This window comes from Cucurbita pepo, chromosome 12, assembly GCF_057944985.1.
Source record: "Cucurbita pepo subsp. pepo isolate OVF chromosome 12, ASM5794498v1, whole genome shotgun sequence".
Taxonomy (NCBI): Eukaryota; Viridiplantae; Streptophyta; class Magnoliopsida; order Cucurbitales; family Cucurbitaceae; genus Cucurbita; species Cucurbita pepo.
In genome coordinates, this window is record NC_141809.1 from 6,342,716 (window position 1) to 6,356,938 (window position 14,223).

Sequence of the window (14,223 nt, forward strand, 5' to 3'; positions counted from 1 at the left end):
GACGTACAACATGTTCTCTCTCAAAATTTTAGAACATTCTAAACGTGTTCTTGATCCGTCTTTGAGTACACTAGGATGATTTGATGCTTCCGCGGGACAAGGATAACGCAGATAACTTTCTAAAGAAAGCATTCGGTAGTAAGGATCTAATAAGTGCACCACTAGTCTGAAGCACAATAACAAATGTGTCGAGACACTCCTTTAATACTCTATTCATTAACTCCATGAATATTGTTGGGGCGTTAGTGAGACCAAATGACATCACCACAAACTCGTTGTGGTCGTACCTTGTTTTGAATGTTGTCTTAGGTACATCCCATTCTTTAGTATTAACCTGGTGGTTCCCTGACCAAAGATCTATATTGGAGAATATTTTCGCTTCTCTGAGTTGGTCTAACAAATCTTCAATATGAGAGTGGGTACTTGTTTTTTAACGTTCTCTTATTTAACTCTCAATAGTCGAGGCACAGGCCCATCAAACCATCCTTCTTCTTAACAAATAACACCGGTACACCCTAAGGAGATGCTAGGTCAGATGAAGCCTTTGTTAAGTAGATCATTGTAATTGCGTCTTAAATTCCTTTCATTCTGCTGGCACAATATAGTAAGGCGCTTTAGAAATGAGTCCACTTCCCAGTTCAATTTCTTGTAATTGCGCCTACGATTTGAGAAAAAGGGCATCTTGGTAAACCCTCCAAAAAGACATATGAGAATTCATTCAATATTGGTATTGTATTCATAGTCTTCTCTTTCCATTTTGTATCTATGGCACTAATAAATATTGCTCACCTTTCTTGTTAGACCCGTCTCTTCACCTTCATCATCAAAACTAGTTTAGGGGTAACTCTAGCCTTTGAACTAAAAACTAGATCCAGATAGGGTTGAGAATACCACGTTCTTCTTGTAACAATCTATATTGACATAGTTCTTAGCTAGTCAATTTATCTATAGTATTACATCGAAATTCATCATGCTAACAACTATCAGGTCTACGCTAAAGGTTCATCTTTATACTATTACTTGCCCATCTTTTACTTTATCATTAAAAACTAAGTCTACCCGTGTTGGGGTGCTAACACTTAGTACATGCAACAAGGGTTCTAGTTGGAACCCTGCTTGACTAAAAAATGGCATAGATATGAAGGAACGTGTAAAGCCTGAATCAAATAACGTTAAAGCATAGTGTCCTAGGATGGATAGTTTACCTATCACCACTATGTCGTATTTCTCAACATCCCTGCTGGATGCATACTCTCTTTCTTGCGAATAGGTCTGCATAGGTCTCTCGACTCCACTAGGGCCTCTTGGTGGGTCAACTGGGTTTTTTGTCCTCCTCGTATTTGGCAAGGTAGCCTTGATAACTACATATGAAACAAGTAGCCTTGATGACTACATATGAAACAAGCCCTAGATTCAAGCCATACATCTACCCTAATGTTGTTTCCCACATTCAACGCACAATGGTTCCTCACTCTCTTGGACCTTCTCTTAGTCTCTAAGATATCTATCAGCATATTGAGGGTGTTTATCCGTATATTGAGGTTTACGTGTTGATTGTTGTCGATGTGAGTTCGTCTGATCATACTATTGTTTTCTCCCGATAGTGACAACTAACTCTCAACGTACCTATCTGATAAGAGCCAACAATGCTAGATTTTTGCAAAGCTAGAGGTTCTTCTAGAATCCTTGCAAAACGTTCACAGAGAAAGCTAACATAACGGATTGTTTCCAACCAAGAGTGATGGTGTTAATATAACACATGCAGAAGCAATTTGGATCTTAGGCACTTTTAGAACATCAATTATAGTAAATAACTAGCATGTTCATAAGTATTAAAACTTAATGAGTTTGAATACTAACCTTTTGTAGTTCAAACTTCTTTTTCCTCACGAACCGATTTTGAACCACTACTAGTGTCTTCTCCACTATCCTCCGATCTTAGAACGGGATTGTGGAATCGGTGAGTGACTAAACTTGAGGGATTTTGTATATATGAAGAGAGTGTTTGTGAGAGGTTTTTCTCAAGGTTTTTCTCAAGGTTTTTCACCAAGAAGAAGAAGACCTTCCATGTACCATGATCACTCTATTTAAAGAGTCATGTTTGCATGTTCATGCAAATTTGAGACCACCAAATTTTGACACTCAAAATTTCACTCAAATGTTTGGGATTATGTGGCAAGCATGCATGTTTGAGTTAACCAAATTTTGACACTCAAAATTCCACTCAAACTTGTAGGGATTATTTGGCAAGCATGCAAGTTTGGTTAAACCAAATTTTGACACCTCAAAATTCCACTAACATGGATTTTTCCATTAAATGAAGTCAACATTTTGACTTTCTTCATTTTGATTCAACAATTAATTTGAATAATTAATTTCAAATTAAAGTAACATTAAATGATTAATTAATATTTAATATTAATTCAAATGTCAATCTCAATCAATTCTGACACATAATTGATTAAGATATTTAAATCTTATTTAAATATCTCAGATTCTCTCTTTTTGTTTAATTCGTAAATAAAACAACAATGCGGTTAAATATATCGTATATATGTAGCACATATTCCCTAATTTGAATTCGAACACTTTGAACTCACTCGTCACACTGTTCTATGGTTTAGTCCGATATGAGCTAGTAGAGGGACCTAATGGACCTATAGATCATGGGCTCCAACGATCCAAGATTAACTAGTTAAACTCATTAACCTTGTTAACCAACATTCGTTAACTACTACGACACTCCACTATAGCCTAGTAGTTGCACTCCCCTCACTATAGATATATTTCTGTCCATTTGATATAACCATGATTAGTAAGTCGATTCTTCACAGGTTGTTCGTAACTAGAGCTGGGTCAATTTACCGTTTTATCCCTAAAGTTACTTCTTGTTCCTTATGTCTCACTAATCCTTTAATGAACAATTGGTTTGTGGTCCAACAAGTAAACCGAATCCCTCTCAGGCCAATGAGAGGGTGGGACCCCTTGTTCAAGACCTGGAGTCAGTGCTTAAGAGAACTACCTCTCTTCTATCCTTAAAAGTGGGTAGGAGTGAATCCATCTTGCACCCCACGTCCCCAGCCATTCACCCAGCCTTACCCCTGAAATGGGATGCCTATTGAGTCGGCGAACTAGAGCCACTCTCACCCATGCAAATCAAAGGATAATTCCGAATAAACAGGAGTTCATGGTTAGCTCAGGATTAAAACCTTGTTACCTTGGTTATCGAATGAAAAGAAAATCAGTCTCGACAGTAAATGACATTATAAAGTGAGTGTGGTTTTCTTCATGGTCCGATCTTATGCAGTACTCATTGCATAGGACGCACCCACTCACATGTCTCCACATGTACAATTTAGTGATCACATTGTTTATATCATATATAAAAGTGGGCCGCATCCATAGTGTCCCCAGAATAAGATACTCAGTCTTATCCTTAAACTATAGATCATTTTGACTATATACTTGAACTTGATCCACTCTTATGTCTCTACATATAGTTCAAGTAATCATACTATAGCCAAAGTGTTCTTAGTTTATTGGATTTCAATTAATGATCGTAAAGTTCACTTTATTGAATAACAATCTTTACTGAATAAACAACAATAATAACTTTATTGAAAATAGAATATGTTTTTGTTTACAAACTATGAGTTTTAGGATATAAAACTCAACAAAGAGCTGGTTAGAAGATGAATGACTCTTAGATCGAACTTAGAATCTATGATGATCACTCTTAGATACCAAGACAATTCACTCCAGAATTAGCTTGATCAAAACTAATTCAATGAATCGGTTTAAACATCAAACCTAAAGCAAGGTTTGAAAAAGAATAACACCAAAAAGGTATCAAGAAAATACAAAGGTTTTGTTTGTATTCAACAATTGATGATAAGCGCCTACAATGCTGGAATTTGCAAAGCTAGAGGTCCTTCTAGAATCCTTGCAAAACGCTCACAGAGAAAGCTAACTTAACGGATTGATTCCAACCAAGAGCTGGTTAGAAGATGAATGACTCTTAGATCGAACTTGGAATCTATGATGGTCACTCTTAGATACCAAGACAATTCACTCCAGAATTAGCTTGATCAAAACTAATTCAATGAATCGGTTTAAACATCAAACCTAAAGCAAGATTTGAAAAAGAATAACACCAAAAGGGTATCAAGAAAACACAAAGGTTTTTTTTCTGTATTCAACCAAAATCCCCCAAACATGAGTATTACATGCCTTTAAATAGGTCTAAAAGGTAACCCTAACATAATAAAGTTCAGCCACCAACTACAAATGCTATTAAATAAAAATTGAAGCAAATAAGGCATTAATAAATTTCCTTAATTGGTAATTCAACTACCAAAGGCAAGTCTTCTAATTACTTTCCATCCTTAATTGGTAATTCAACTACCAAAGGCAAGTCTTCTAATTACTTTCCATCCTTAATTGGTAATTCAACTACCAAAGGCAAGTCTTCTAATTACTTTCCATCCTTAATTGGTAATTCAACTACCAAAGGCAAGTCTTGTAATTACTTTCCAATATCAGTCACTCCATTATCTTCTTGATTTGATATGCTAATGCTATAAAGATTTTTGGGCTCAAAAGACTTTGTTTCAACCTGTACAGTAGCTAGCTTTTGAAGATGCAATGTATAGGCCTCTTGAATCTTCTTAACCTTGCTTCTTGTAATCGGTCCTTCGGGTACATGCAAAGGGTCTGCAGTTGAATTCATATCATCCTCCCTTTCTTTAAAAGGATTTGTCCTCAAATCAAGGTCTTCATTCCCTACATCAAATGGAGTCAAATCAGCCACATTAAAAGTTGAACTTACATTGTACTCACCTCTGAGATCTAGCTTGTATGCATTGTCATTGATCCGCTCTAGTACTTGAAAAGGACCATCTCCTCTTGGTTGAAGTTTTGACTTTCTCTGACTTGGAAACCTTTCCTTTCGTAGATGGACCCAAACCCAGTCACCTTGTTTAAAAATTAATTTCTTTCTTCCTTGGTTCTTGCGCGTGACTAGTTTTTTATTTTTGTTTTCAATTCTTTCTTTTATGTCTTTGTGAATTTTTTTTATGTATTCGGCTCTTGAAAAAGCTGCATCATTAGCAAACATATTAGGTGGCAAAGGCGATAAATCTAGAGGAGTTAAAGGATTAAATCCATACACAACCTCAAACGGTGAACACTGAGTGGTACTATGTAATGCTCTATTGTGTGCAAATTCCACAAAAGGTAGAGTCTCTTCCCAAGACTTAAGATTTTTAGAAATTAGTGACCTAAGTAAGGCTCCTAATGTTCTATTAACGACCTCAGTTTGTCCATCGATTTGGGGGTGACATGTTGTAGAAAATAGAAGCTTAGTTCCCAACTTTCCCCACAAAACCTTCCAAAATTGGCTTAAAAATTTTACATCCCTGTCACTAACAATGGTTTTGGGAATACCATGCAATCTAACCACTTTCTTAAAGAATAGATTAGCTATATTGGTAGCATCATCTGTTTTGTTACATGGAATGAAATGTGCCATCTTACTAAACCTATCAACCACCACAAAAATGCTATCATGGTGTCTTCTAGTCTTTGGTAATCCTAGAACAAAATCCATGCTCATGTCAACCCATGGTTCACTAGGAACATCTAAAGGTGTGTAAAGACCATGTGGTTGTGTCTTAGACTTAGCCTCCTTACATTTAAAACATTGCTTGCATACTTTGTTCACATCTTTCCTCATTTTCAACCAATAAAAATGTTCACACAACATGCTATATGTTTTAAATTCTCCAAAATGTCCCATAAGTCCTCCCCCATGAGCCTCCTTCACAAGTAACTCTCGAATAGAACATCTAGGGATACAAAGTTTACACTTCCTAAAAAGCATATCATCGAACACCATATGATCTTGCACATGTTTCCCTTCTAAACATTGCATATACACATCATAAAATTCAAATTTTTCAACTTTGTACAATTCAATCATGTGTTTAAAACCAAGAATTTTTCAGTAAGGGAAGAAAATAAAGCATACCTTCTTGATAATGCATCTGCGACCACATTATCCTTCCCCTTTTTGTAATGGATTACATAAGGAAACGTCTCAATGAATTCCACCCATTTAGCATGTCTCCTATTTAGCTTTGTTTGGCTTTTGAGGTGCTTCAAACTTTCATGGTCCGTATGAATAACAAACTCTTTTGGCCACAAATAATGTTGCCAAACTTGCAAAGCCCTCACAAGTGCATATAACTCTTTGTCATAAGTCGGATAGTTGAGTTGTGCTCCATTAAGCTTTTCACTAAAGAACATGATTGGCCTTTTTTCCTGCATTAAAACAGCCCCTATGCCTATCCCACTTGCATCACATTCAATTTCAAAAGATTTATCAAAGTTAGGTAAAGCAAGACAAGGTGCATTGGTTAATTTATCTTTCAGTTCATTGAATGCATTCTCTTGTTTTTCCTTCCATTCAAATTTCACATGCTTTTTAACAAGTTCATTCAATGGTGATGCTATACTACTGAAATCCTTAATGAATCTCCTATAGAAACTAGCCAAACCATGAAAAGATCTTACCTCGGTTGCATTTGTGGGTGTTGGCCATTCTCTAATAGCTTTTACCTTTTCTTCATCAACTTGTACTCCCTTCTTTCCAACTAAGAACCCTAGGAAGTTGACTTGGTCTAGACAAAAACTGCACTTTTTGAAGTTGGCATAAAGCTTCTCTTCTCTAAGTATAAACAAAATTTTCTTAACGTGCAAAATATGATCATTCAAGCTTTTTGAGTAAACAAGGATATCATCAAAGTATACAACAACAAATTTTCCAATATAGTCTCTCAAAACATGATTCATTAGCCTCATAAAAGTACTTGGTGCATTTGTAAGGCCAAATGGCATAACGAGCCACTCATAAAGCCCAAACTTTGTTTTGAAAGCCGTTTTCCACTCATCTCCCACATTCATTCGAATTTGATGATAACCACTTTTAAGATCTATTTTTGAAAACAGATTAGCACCATATAATTCATCCAACATGTCATCCAATCTAGGAATAGGGTGTCGATACTTTACCGTGATCTTGTTGATGGCTCGACAATCAACACACATCCTCCACGTGCCATCTTTCTTGGGTACCAAAATCACAGGAACTGAACAAGGACTCATGCTTTCTCTAACATATCCTTTATCCATGAGTTCTTCCACTTGTCTTTGAATCTCCTTAGTCTCGGTGGGATTGGTCCTATAGGCAGCCATATTTGGAAGAGTTGCCCCAGGTACGAAGTCAATTTGGTGTTCAATCCCTCTTAGAGGGGGTAACCCCGTACATGCATCTTCATGTGGAAATATGTCATTGAATTCCTGCAAAAGAGACTTAAAAGCACTTGGCAAAGCATCATCAGTTTTTGGTTCCATTGCTAAACACATTCCTTTGCACATAAGTATAAATTTTGGTTCTTGGGCTAACATATTTCTCATTTTTCCCATTCTTATAACCAAACTCACATTTTCTCTCTTTTCTTCAAAATCATTTTTTTTTTCTCTCTTGGTTTTCACTCATCCTTTGCCCCTCACTTTGCTCTTTTTTTTTTTTCACTCTTATCTCTCTCTTTTACCTTAGTTTCTTCTCTCCACTGTTGTTCTTCATATTCTTTTCTTTTCTTCTCTAATTTCAATTGGTCACAATGTACTTCATATGGAGACAATGGAAGTAAAGTAAATTTCTTCCCACACAAAGTAAAAGTATACTTGTTCATCAAACCATCAAATGTTACCTTTCTATCATATTGCCAAGGTCGGCCGAATAAGATGTCCCCCGCATGCATTGGTACGACATCATAAAGAACTTCATCTTTATATCTTCCAAGAGTAAAATAAATAAGAGCTTGGGAGTTCACCTTAATTTCTTCTTTGTTTGTTAACCAATGAAGTTTGTATGGTTTTGGATGGGGATGGACAGAAAGTTGAAGTCTTTTTACAAGGAAGCTGCTTACCACATTTGGGCAACTTCCACTATCAATCACCAAGTTGCATGGGTTTCCTTTGACCAAACATCTTGTGTGGAACAAGTTTTCCCTTTGATCTTCAAATTTCTCTTCCTTGATTTGAACATTGAGTACCCTTCTTGTGATCAAAGATATGAAATTACCTTCTTCAACATACTCATCATCATATGCTGCGATTTCTTCCACAAGTTGTGAGTCATGATCCTCACATTCATCATCTGAATCAAGTATACCATTCCTTAACACCATAACTTTTTTATTAACACACTCTTTGCTCATGTGTCCAAATCCTTTGCACTTCCAACATTGAATAGAACTAGACTTCTCCTTTACCGTCTTTGAAGCTTCATTCTTTTTACCAATGGAACTCTCAGCCTCCACTCTTTTAGCAGCCACAAACTTTTCTTTTGGTGACATTGATTCATTTCTATTCACAAAACTATCCTTGTTCCAAGTTTTAGAATTTGAAAAGGTGTTAGTTCGTGATGTGTACCTTTTTTAATGCTCTTTTTCTTCCTTCAATTGGTCTTCAATTTTGAGAGCATAATGATACATGTCTTCCACATATGGAGGTGGATTTCTGTCAACAAGATGAGCAATTTCTCGATTCAAACCTCCAAGGAACCTAGACATGCTATCTTCTTCTTCTTCTCTAACATTTGCTCTTTCCATCATAGTTTCCATCTCTTGATAATATTCTGCCACACTTTTTGTTCCTTGCCTCAAACCTTGCAATTTAGTTTTCAAATTTCCTTCATAATGTTTTGGAACATACCTTTTTCTCATGGCTTCTTTAAGTTCTTCCCATGTCTCTATTGGATCCTCCTCTTTTCTTCTTCTCTCGGATTTGAGATGTTGGTACCAATCACCAGCATGATTGGTAAATTCGGCAATAGCAAGTCTCATCTTCTTATTTTCACTATAGGTGTTGCAATCAAACACATGCTCTATCTTTCTTTCCCAATGCAAGTATGCCTCAGAATCTGCCGTTCCACAAAAGGGCGGGATTTTGAGTTTAACTCCCCCATCTCTATCTTCATGTACTCTTTCCATCCTTCTAGGTTGCATAATAGTTGCATGTTTATTTCTTCCTCTCCATCTACCATCAACTTGTCTTTCTTGTACTACTATACCTTCATCTTCTTGTAATGTTCGTTCTTGTCTTTGTTGTTGCGCCCTTCTTTCTTGTCTATCTTCCATCATCATTTCCATCATACCTTGAATTGCTTGAAGAATGGTTGTATTAAGATCTGGAACTGGTGGTACTGCTTCTCCATTATGTGACATTGTTATCAAGGGGCCTCTCAACACTTCTCACAAAAATTTTACTCTGGGACGCTCGTGTTTAACACTCAAAGGTGGGCTTTTGGTACTAGGTCAAGAATGTAAAGTCTGGTTTTTTTTTTTCCCCCCGATAATCTGAGAGAGACAAAAAAACTTGATAGAAAAAAAAAATAACAATAAAGATATTTCACCTCTAGAGCGGCCAAAGAATGTCGACCAAATGCTCTGATACCAAATGATAAGCGCCTACAATGCTGGAATTTGCAAAGCTAGAGGTCCTTCTAGAATCCTTGCAAAACGCTCACAGAGAAAGCTAACTTAACGGATTGATTCCAACCAAGAGCTGGTTAGAAGATGAATGACTCTTAGATCGAACTTGGAATCTATGATGGTCACTCTTAGATACCAAGACAATTCACTCCAGAATTAGCTTGATCAAAACTAATTCAATGAATCGGTTTAAACATCAAACCTAAAGCAAGATTTGAAAAAGAATAACACCAAAAGGGTATCAAGAAAACACAAATGTTTTTTTTTTTCAGTATTCAACCAAAATCCCCCAAACATGAGTATTACATGCCTTTAAATAGGTCTAAAAGGTAACCCTAACATAATAAAGTTCAGCCACCAACTACAAATGCTATTAAATAAAAATTGAAACAAATAAGGCATTAATAAATTTCCTTAATTGGTAATTCAACTACCAAAGACAAGTCTTCTAATTACTTTCCATCCTTAATTGGTAATTCAACTACCAAAGACAAGTCTTCTAATTACTTTCCATCCTTAATTGGTAATTCAACTACCAAAGGCAAGTCTTCTAATTACTTTCCATTCTTAATTGGTAATTCAACTACCAAAGGCAAGTCTTCTAATTACTTTCCAATATCAGCCACTCCATTATCTTCTTGATTTGATATGCTAATGCTATAAAGATTTTTGGGCTCAAAAGACTTTGTTTCAACCTGTACACTAGCTAGCTTTTGAAGATGCAATGTATAGGCCTCTTGAATCTTTTTAACCTTGCTTCTTGTAATCGGTCCTTCGGGTACATGCAAAGGGTCTGCAGTTGAATTCATATCAATTGATGCCCAAACATGAATATTACATGCCTTTAAATAGGCCCAAAAGATAACTCTAACATAATAAAGTTCAACTACCAACTACAAATGCTATTAAATACAAATGGAAGAAAATAAGGCATTCATACAAACTACTAATATGTCACAGCCCAAAATTTGAATCTCGAAATTAAGAGCCGGACCAACAGACTATGCAATGAAATCGTGTAAGAACCAATAGAGAAACGAGATTACACAAAAAAGAAACTTTAACAATTATGAAGGAGGTTTAAAATCCAAAACAAGGTGTTCAAATATGAATAGTAAGTAAGCGGTTTACAAAACAATGCATGACAAATCTAAACAAAATTATGCACAGACTCCTAGACGCCCCGGGACACTCCTCTGTGGCATTAAGATTCAGCATGCATTCCCGCCTCGATCCCTGGCCTCACTCGCCTGAAAAAAAAAAAAGAGTAGAAAGGAATGAGTATAAAAGAATACTCAGTAAGTAGCCTACTTGTAGGCTCTTTTCGCATCCTTATCTTGGTAGGTAACCACGATCTTTCTCGGGTTTCTAAGCAGGGTGATCTAAGCTACAACTCTTTTCTGTATCATAAGAGGCTTGCCCATCTTATGCAGTGAAATGATCAGCGTCCTGAGGTGAGGCGCGACCTCATAAGCAAATCTGAGGGGATCGTATGGCTGGATCTGAATACGTGACTCTCTCTCTGAACATCATCCGTGGAGGTTAACTGACGACCCTCACACGGGACCATACATCCACAAAACGGGGTGCGACCCCCTATGTGCCGGTCAGCTACTGAGTTATCCTAAGTGGCTCCACGTCCCCCGCTCAGGGACGGGTTTCTACGGCCCAGGAGTCATGTTCAGAAGACCCCTTAGCTATCACCACTAGGTCTGGGCACCTGTCACACTTCCCTATCCGGATCTGCAAAGCTCAACGATCACCGTACCGGAGCTCTGTCTCGACGGTATGGTATCGGAGGAGAGAGGGAAGTGGAGGTTCTGATGACACTATCTTCACTGCTCAACTCTAACGGGCTACCTACAGTTACCGTGGTGACCTATTATTCTTTCTAGGGTGGAACTTGGTGCCTTAGACTTAGATTCGTATTTCTCTAGGACTCTCGTGCCTGGTGTCACAAACCTATCGGGTTTGGAATTCTGGGTTCTGGTTCCGCCGGTAATCATTTCGCGGGTCTAATTGCACGGTATTCTAGAGGTCCCCCAATCTAGGGTCTCGTCTAGCTTATTTAGCCAAAAGCATCCTAATCAAGCTCATAATTTCTTCCTATTCATCCAGAAAGACAATCCAAGCAATCATCATACAATAGAGTTTACACGCAGCAGTTCATGCAAAATTATCAAACATGCTCAACGGGAAGATAACGTCCGTCTTTTACCCGGAGCGCAGATTTCACAAGTTTCCCAACCCCCTCTTGCATACATACATTATCAGAGTCTCAACCAAAACAGATTTAGTACACATTTTGTATCTAGCTTTCCATAATCATCTTATATTCGCAGTTTCTATAATAAGACGCTAAGTCGGGCTAGCTAATTTCATAGGTGGTAGCATGCATGCTTGTTCCTAGCGGTTCCTACAAGTACTGCTTGTGGAAGTCCAAATGGCTACTTACATGGTCGACGCGTGCCTTCCCGAGTTCGAGTTTTCTTGACGGAATGGATTCCAACAATTCTGGAATTTTCTTCACAAGTCCTAATTCACATAATAATAGGGTCAGCATCAGAATCGGGTCGAAAAACAAGCAAACAGAGACCGAACGGGAAGAAAAATGGTGCCTCACGCGCCCCCACGCGCGACGCACGCGCCCTGGAAGGTCACTATGCGCGCTTCCTACGCGCGCGTGCCCTACGCGCTTCTCCGCCGCGCAGGCACGGGTCAGAGACGCCGGGTAGGGCGCTTCGCGTGCAGCACCGGTCGGGCAACCCGGGTCCGCGCGCCTGACGCGTGCCCGCTGCCGGGTGAGGACGCGCCTCACCAGCTGGTGATCGACACGTGTCGATCACCGGTTCCGCCGCTCTCCTCCGCACGCCGTCCGACGCGTGGCGGCCTCCACCCTCTCTCCTGCCTTCATTTTCCAGGTCTCTTTCCCGTTTCAATCTATTTTCTCCCGATTTTTTTATCTTCCAATTCGTAATCCGATTCGTTAAATTTTCTTCACGAAACTTGTAGACCTCCTATTCTACTCCTTGGAAAGAATTTTCTTAAATTTTTCTGATGATCACAGATCTTATTATTTGAGTTCAAATTCGGAGAAAAACACAAGTTCTTACCGAAAATCACGTTATCTTTAAACTCCGATTTGAACGCCGATCTTGGCCGCCTTCACTTCAGAACTTAACCAGATAGCGCTGTTGGGGGGTAAGAGTCCAAGGATCAACACAAAACGTTGCTAGCACACGAAAATCTTGATGACTTCTCAATGTAGATACTCGTGGACTAACCTGAAGTTCTTGAACGTTTTGTCGAAATAGGAAGGTGCGATTCGTGAGAGCACCTTGCCTCGAGCTATTCAACGGTTTAGATTGGGGACTCGGTTCTCCGGCGTCGGTTCTGATCCGATCTCCTCCCCTTCCTCAAAACCCTAATCTTCTTTCCCTCTTCTTTCTCTTTTCCCCATTTTAACTCAGCCAAAACAAACCCCTCAACTTATAAGGGCGAAATGACTAGTTTGCCCCTATTGTAACCTCCCCACGAAATGACTAGTTTCCTCAAAACCCTAATCTTTTTTTTTTTTTTTTCCGGCGTTACAATCCTCCCCACGTTAGGAACTTTCGTCCTCGAAAGTCGGTCCTTCTCGGAAGAGTTCGGGGTAGGATCTCCTCATGTCATCCTCACATTCCCAGGTGGCCTCGTTGTCTCTATGGTTTTCCCATAAAACCTTCACTAAGGGAATCTCCCTTCTTCGTAGTCTTCTCACATCATGTGCCAATATCCCTATGGGTTTCTCCTCATACGATAGGTCCTTCCGGATGGGAAGCGTTTCGTGATCAATGATGTGCGTGGGATCTGGGGTGTACTTCCTCAACATCGATACATGGAACACGTTGTGCACCGCGGCGAGTGTGGGTGGCAATGCTAGTCTGTAGGCCACAAGCCCTACCCTTTCTAGGACTTCAAAGGGTCCCACAAACCTCGGGCTCAGCTTGCCCTTCTTCCCAAATCTTAGCACTCCTCTCATGGGGGCTACCTTCAGGAAGACGTGATCACCCACTGCAAACTCGAGGTCTTTCCTACGAGAGTCTGCATAACTCTTCTGCCGACTTTGTGCAGAGAGTATCCTCTGTTTGATTTTCTGTACCGCTGCGTTGGTAGTCTGTACCAACTCCGGCCCCAAAACAACTGTTTCTTGCCTACCTCCTCCCAGAATATAGGGGTCCTGCACCTCCGCCCATATAGAGCTTCGAATGGTGCCATCTGGATGGTTGCCTGGTAACTATTGTTGTAGGCAAATTCCATGAGGGCCAGGTGCTCGTCCCAGCAACCTGCAAAGTCTATTACACACGCTCTCAACATATCCTCTAGGGTCTGATTAAGTCTCTCGGTTTGCCCATCGGTCTGAGGGTGGAAAGCTGTAGTGAACTTGAGTTGCGTTCCCAACGCCTTCTGTAACCCCTTCCAGAAGTTAGAAGTAAACTTAGTATCCCTGTCAGACACAATGTTCACTGGCACGCCATGCAGACGGATTATCTCCTTAACATACAACCGGGCCCACTGGTCCACTCGGTAAGTAGCTCTACCGGGTATAAAGTGGGCCACTTTAGTCAATCTGTCCACAATGACCCAGATGACATTAAAGCCTCATCGAGTCTTTGGTAGGCCCGCG

General features: G+C 39.2%; 1 protein-coding gene and 1 long non-coding RNA gene across 2 annotated transcripts; both read right to left on the reverse strand.

The window, feature by feature from the left end:
• Nucleotides 1-1,100: 1,100 nt before the first annotated feature.
• LOC111784506 (transposon Ty3-G Gag-Pol polyprotein) lies at nucleotides 1,101-8,662 on the reverse strand. Its single transcript, XM_087129138.1, is given in 9 exon segments — nucleotides 1,101-1,120; nucleotides 1,206-1,389; nucleotides 4,673-4,773; nucleotides 4,840-5,188; nucleotides 5,549-6,003; nucleotides 6,006-7,125; nucleotides 7,204-7,498; nucleotides 7,633-8,354; nucleotides 8,618-8,662. Coding segments are annotated over 9 exon segments (3,291 nt in total).
• A 3,175-nt stretch (nucleotides 8,663-11,837) lies between these two features.
• On the reverse strand, nucleotides 11,838-13,057 carry LOC147789876 (uncharacterized). Its single transcript, XR_015423138.1, has 3 exons — nucleotides 12,842-13,057; nucleotides 12,671-12,748; nucleotides 11,838-12,092 (listed from the first exon to the last, which is right to left on the reverse strand). It is a non-coding gene; the product is annotated as an uncharacterized LOC147789876 (long non-coding RNA).
• Between the last annotated feature and the right edge of the window lie 1,166 nt (nucleotides 13,058-14,223).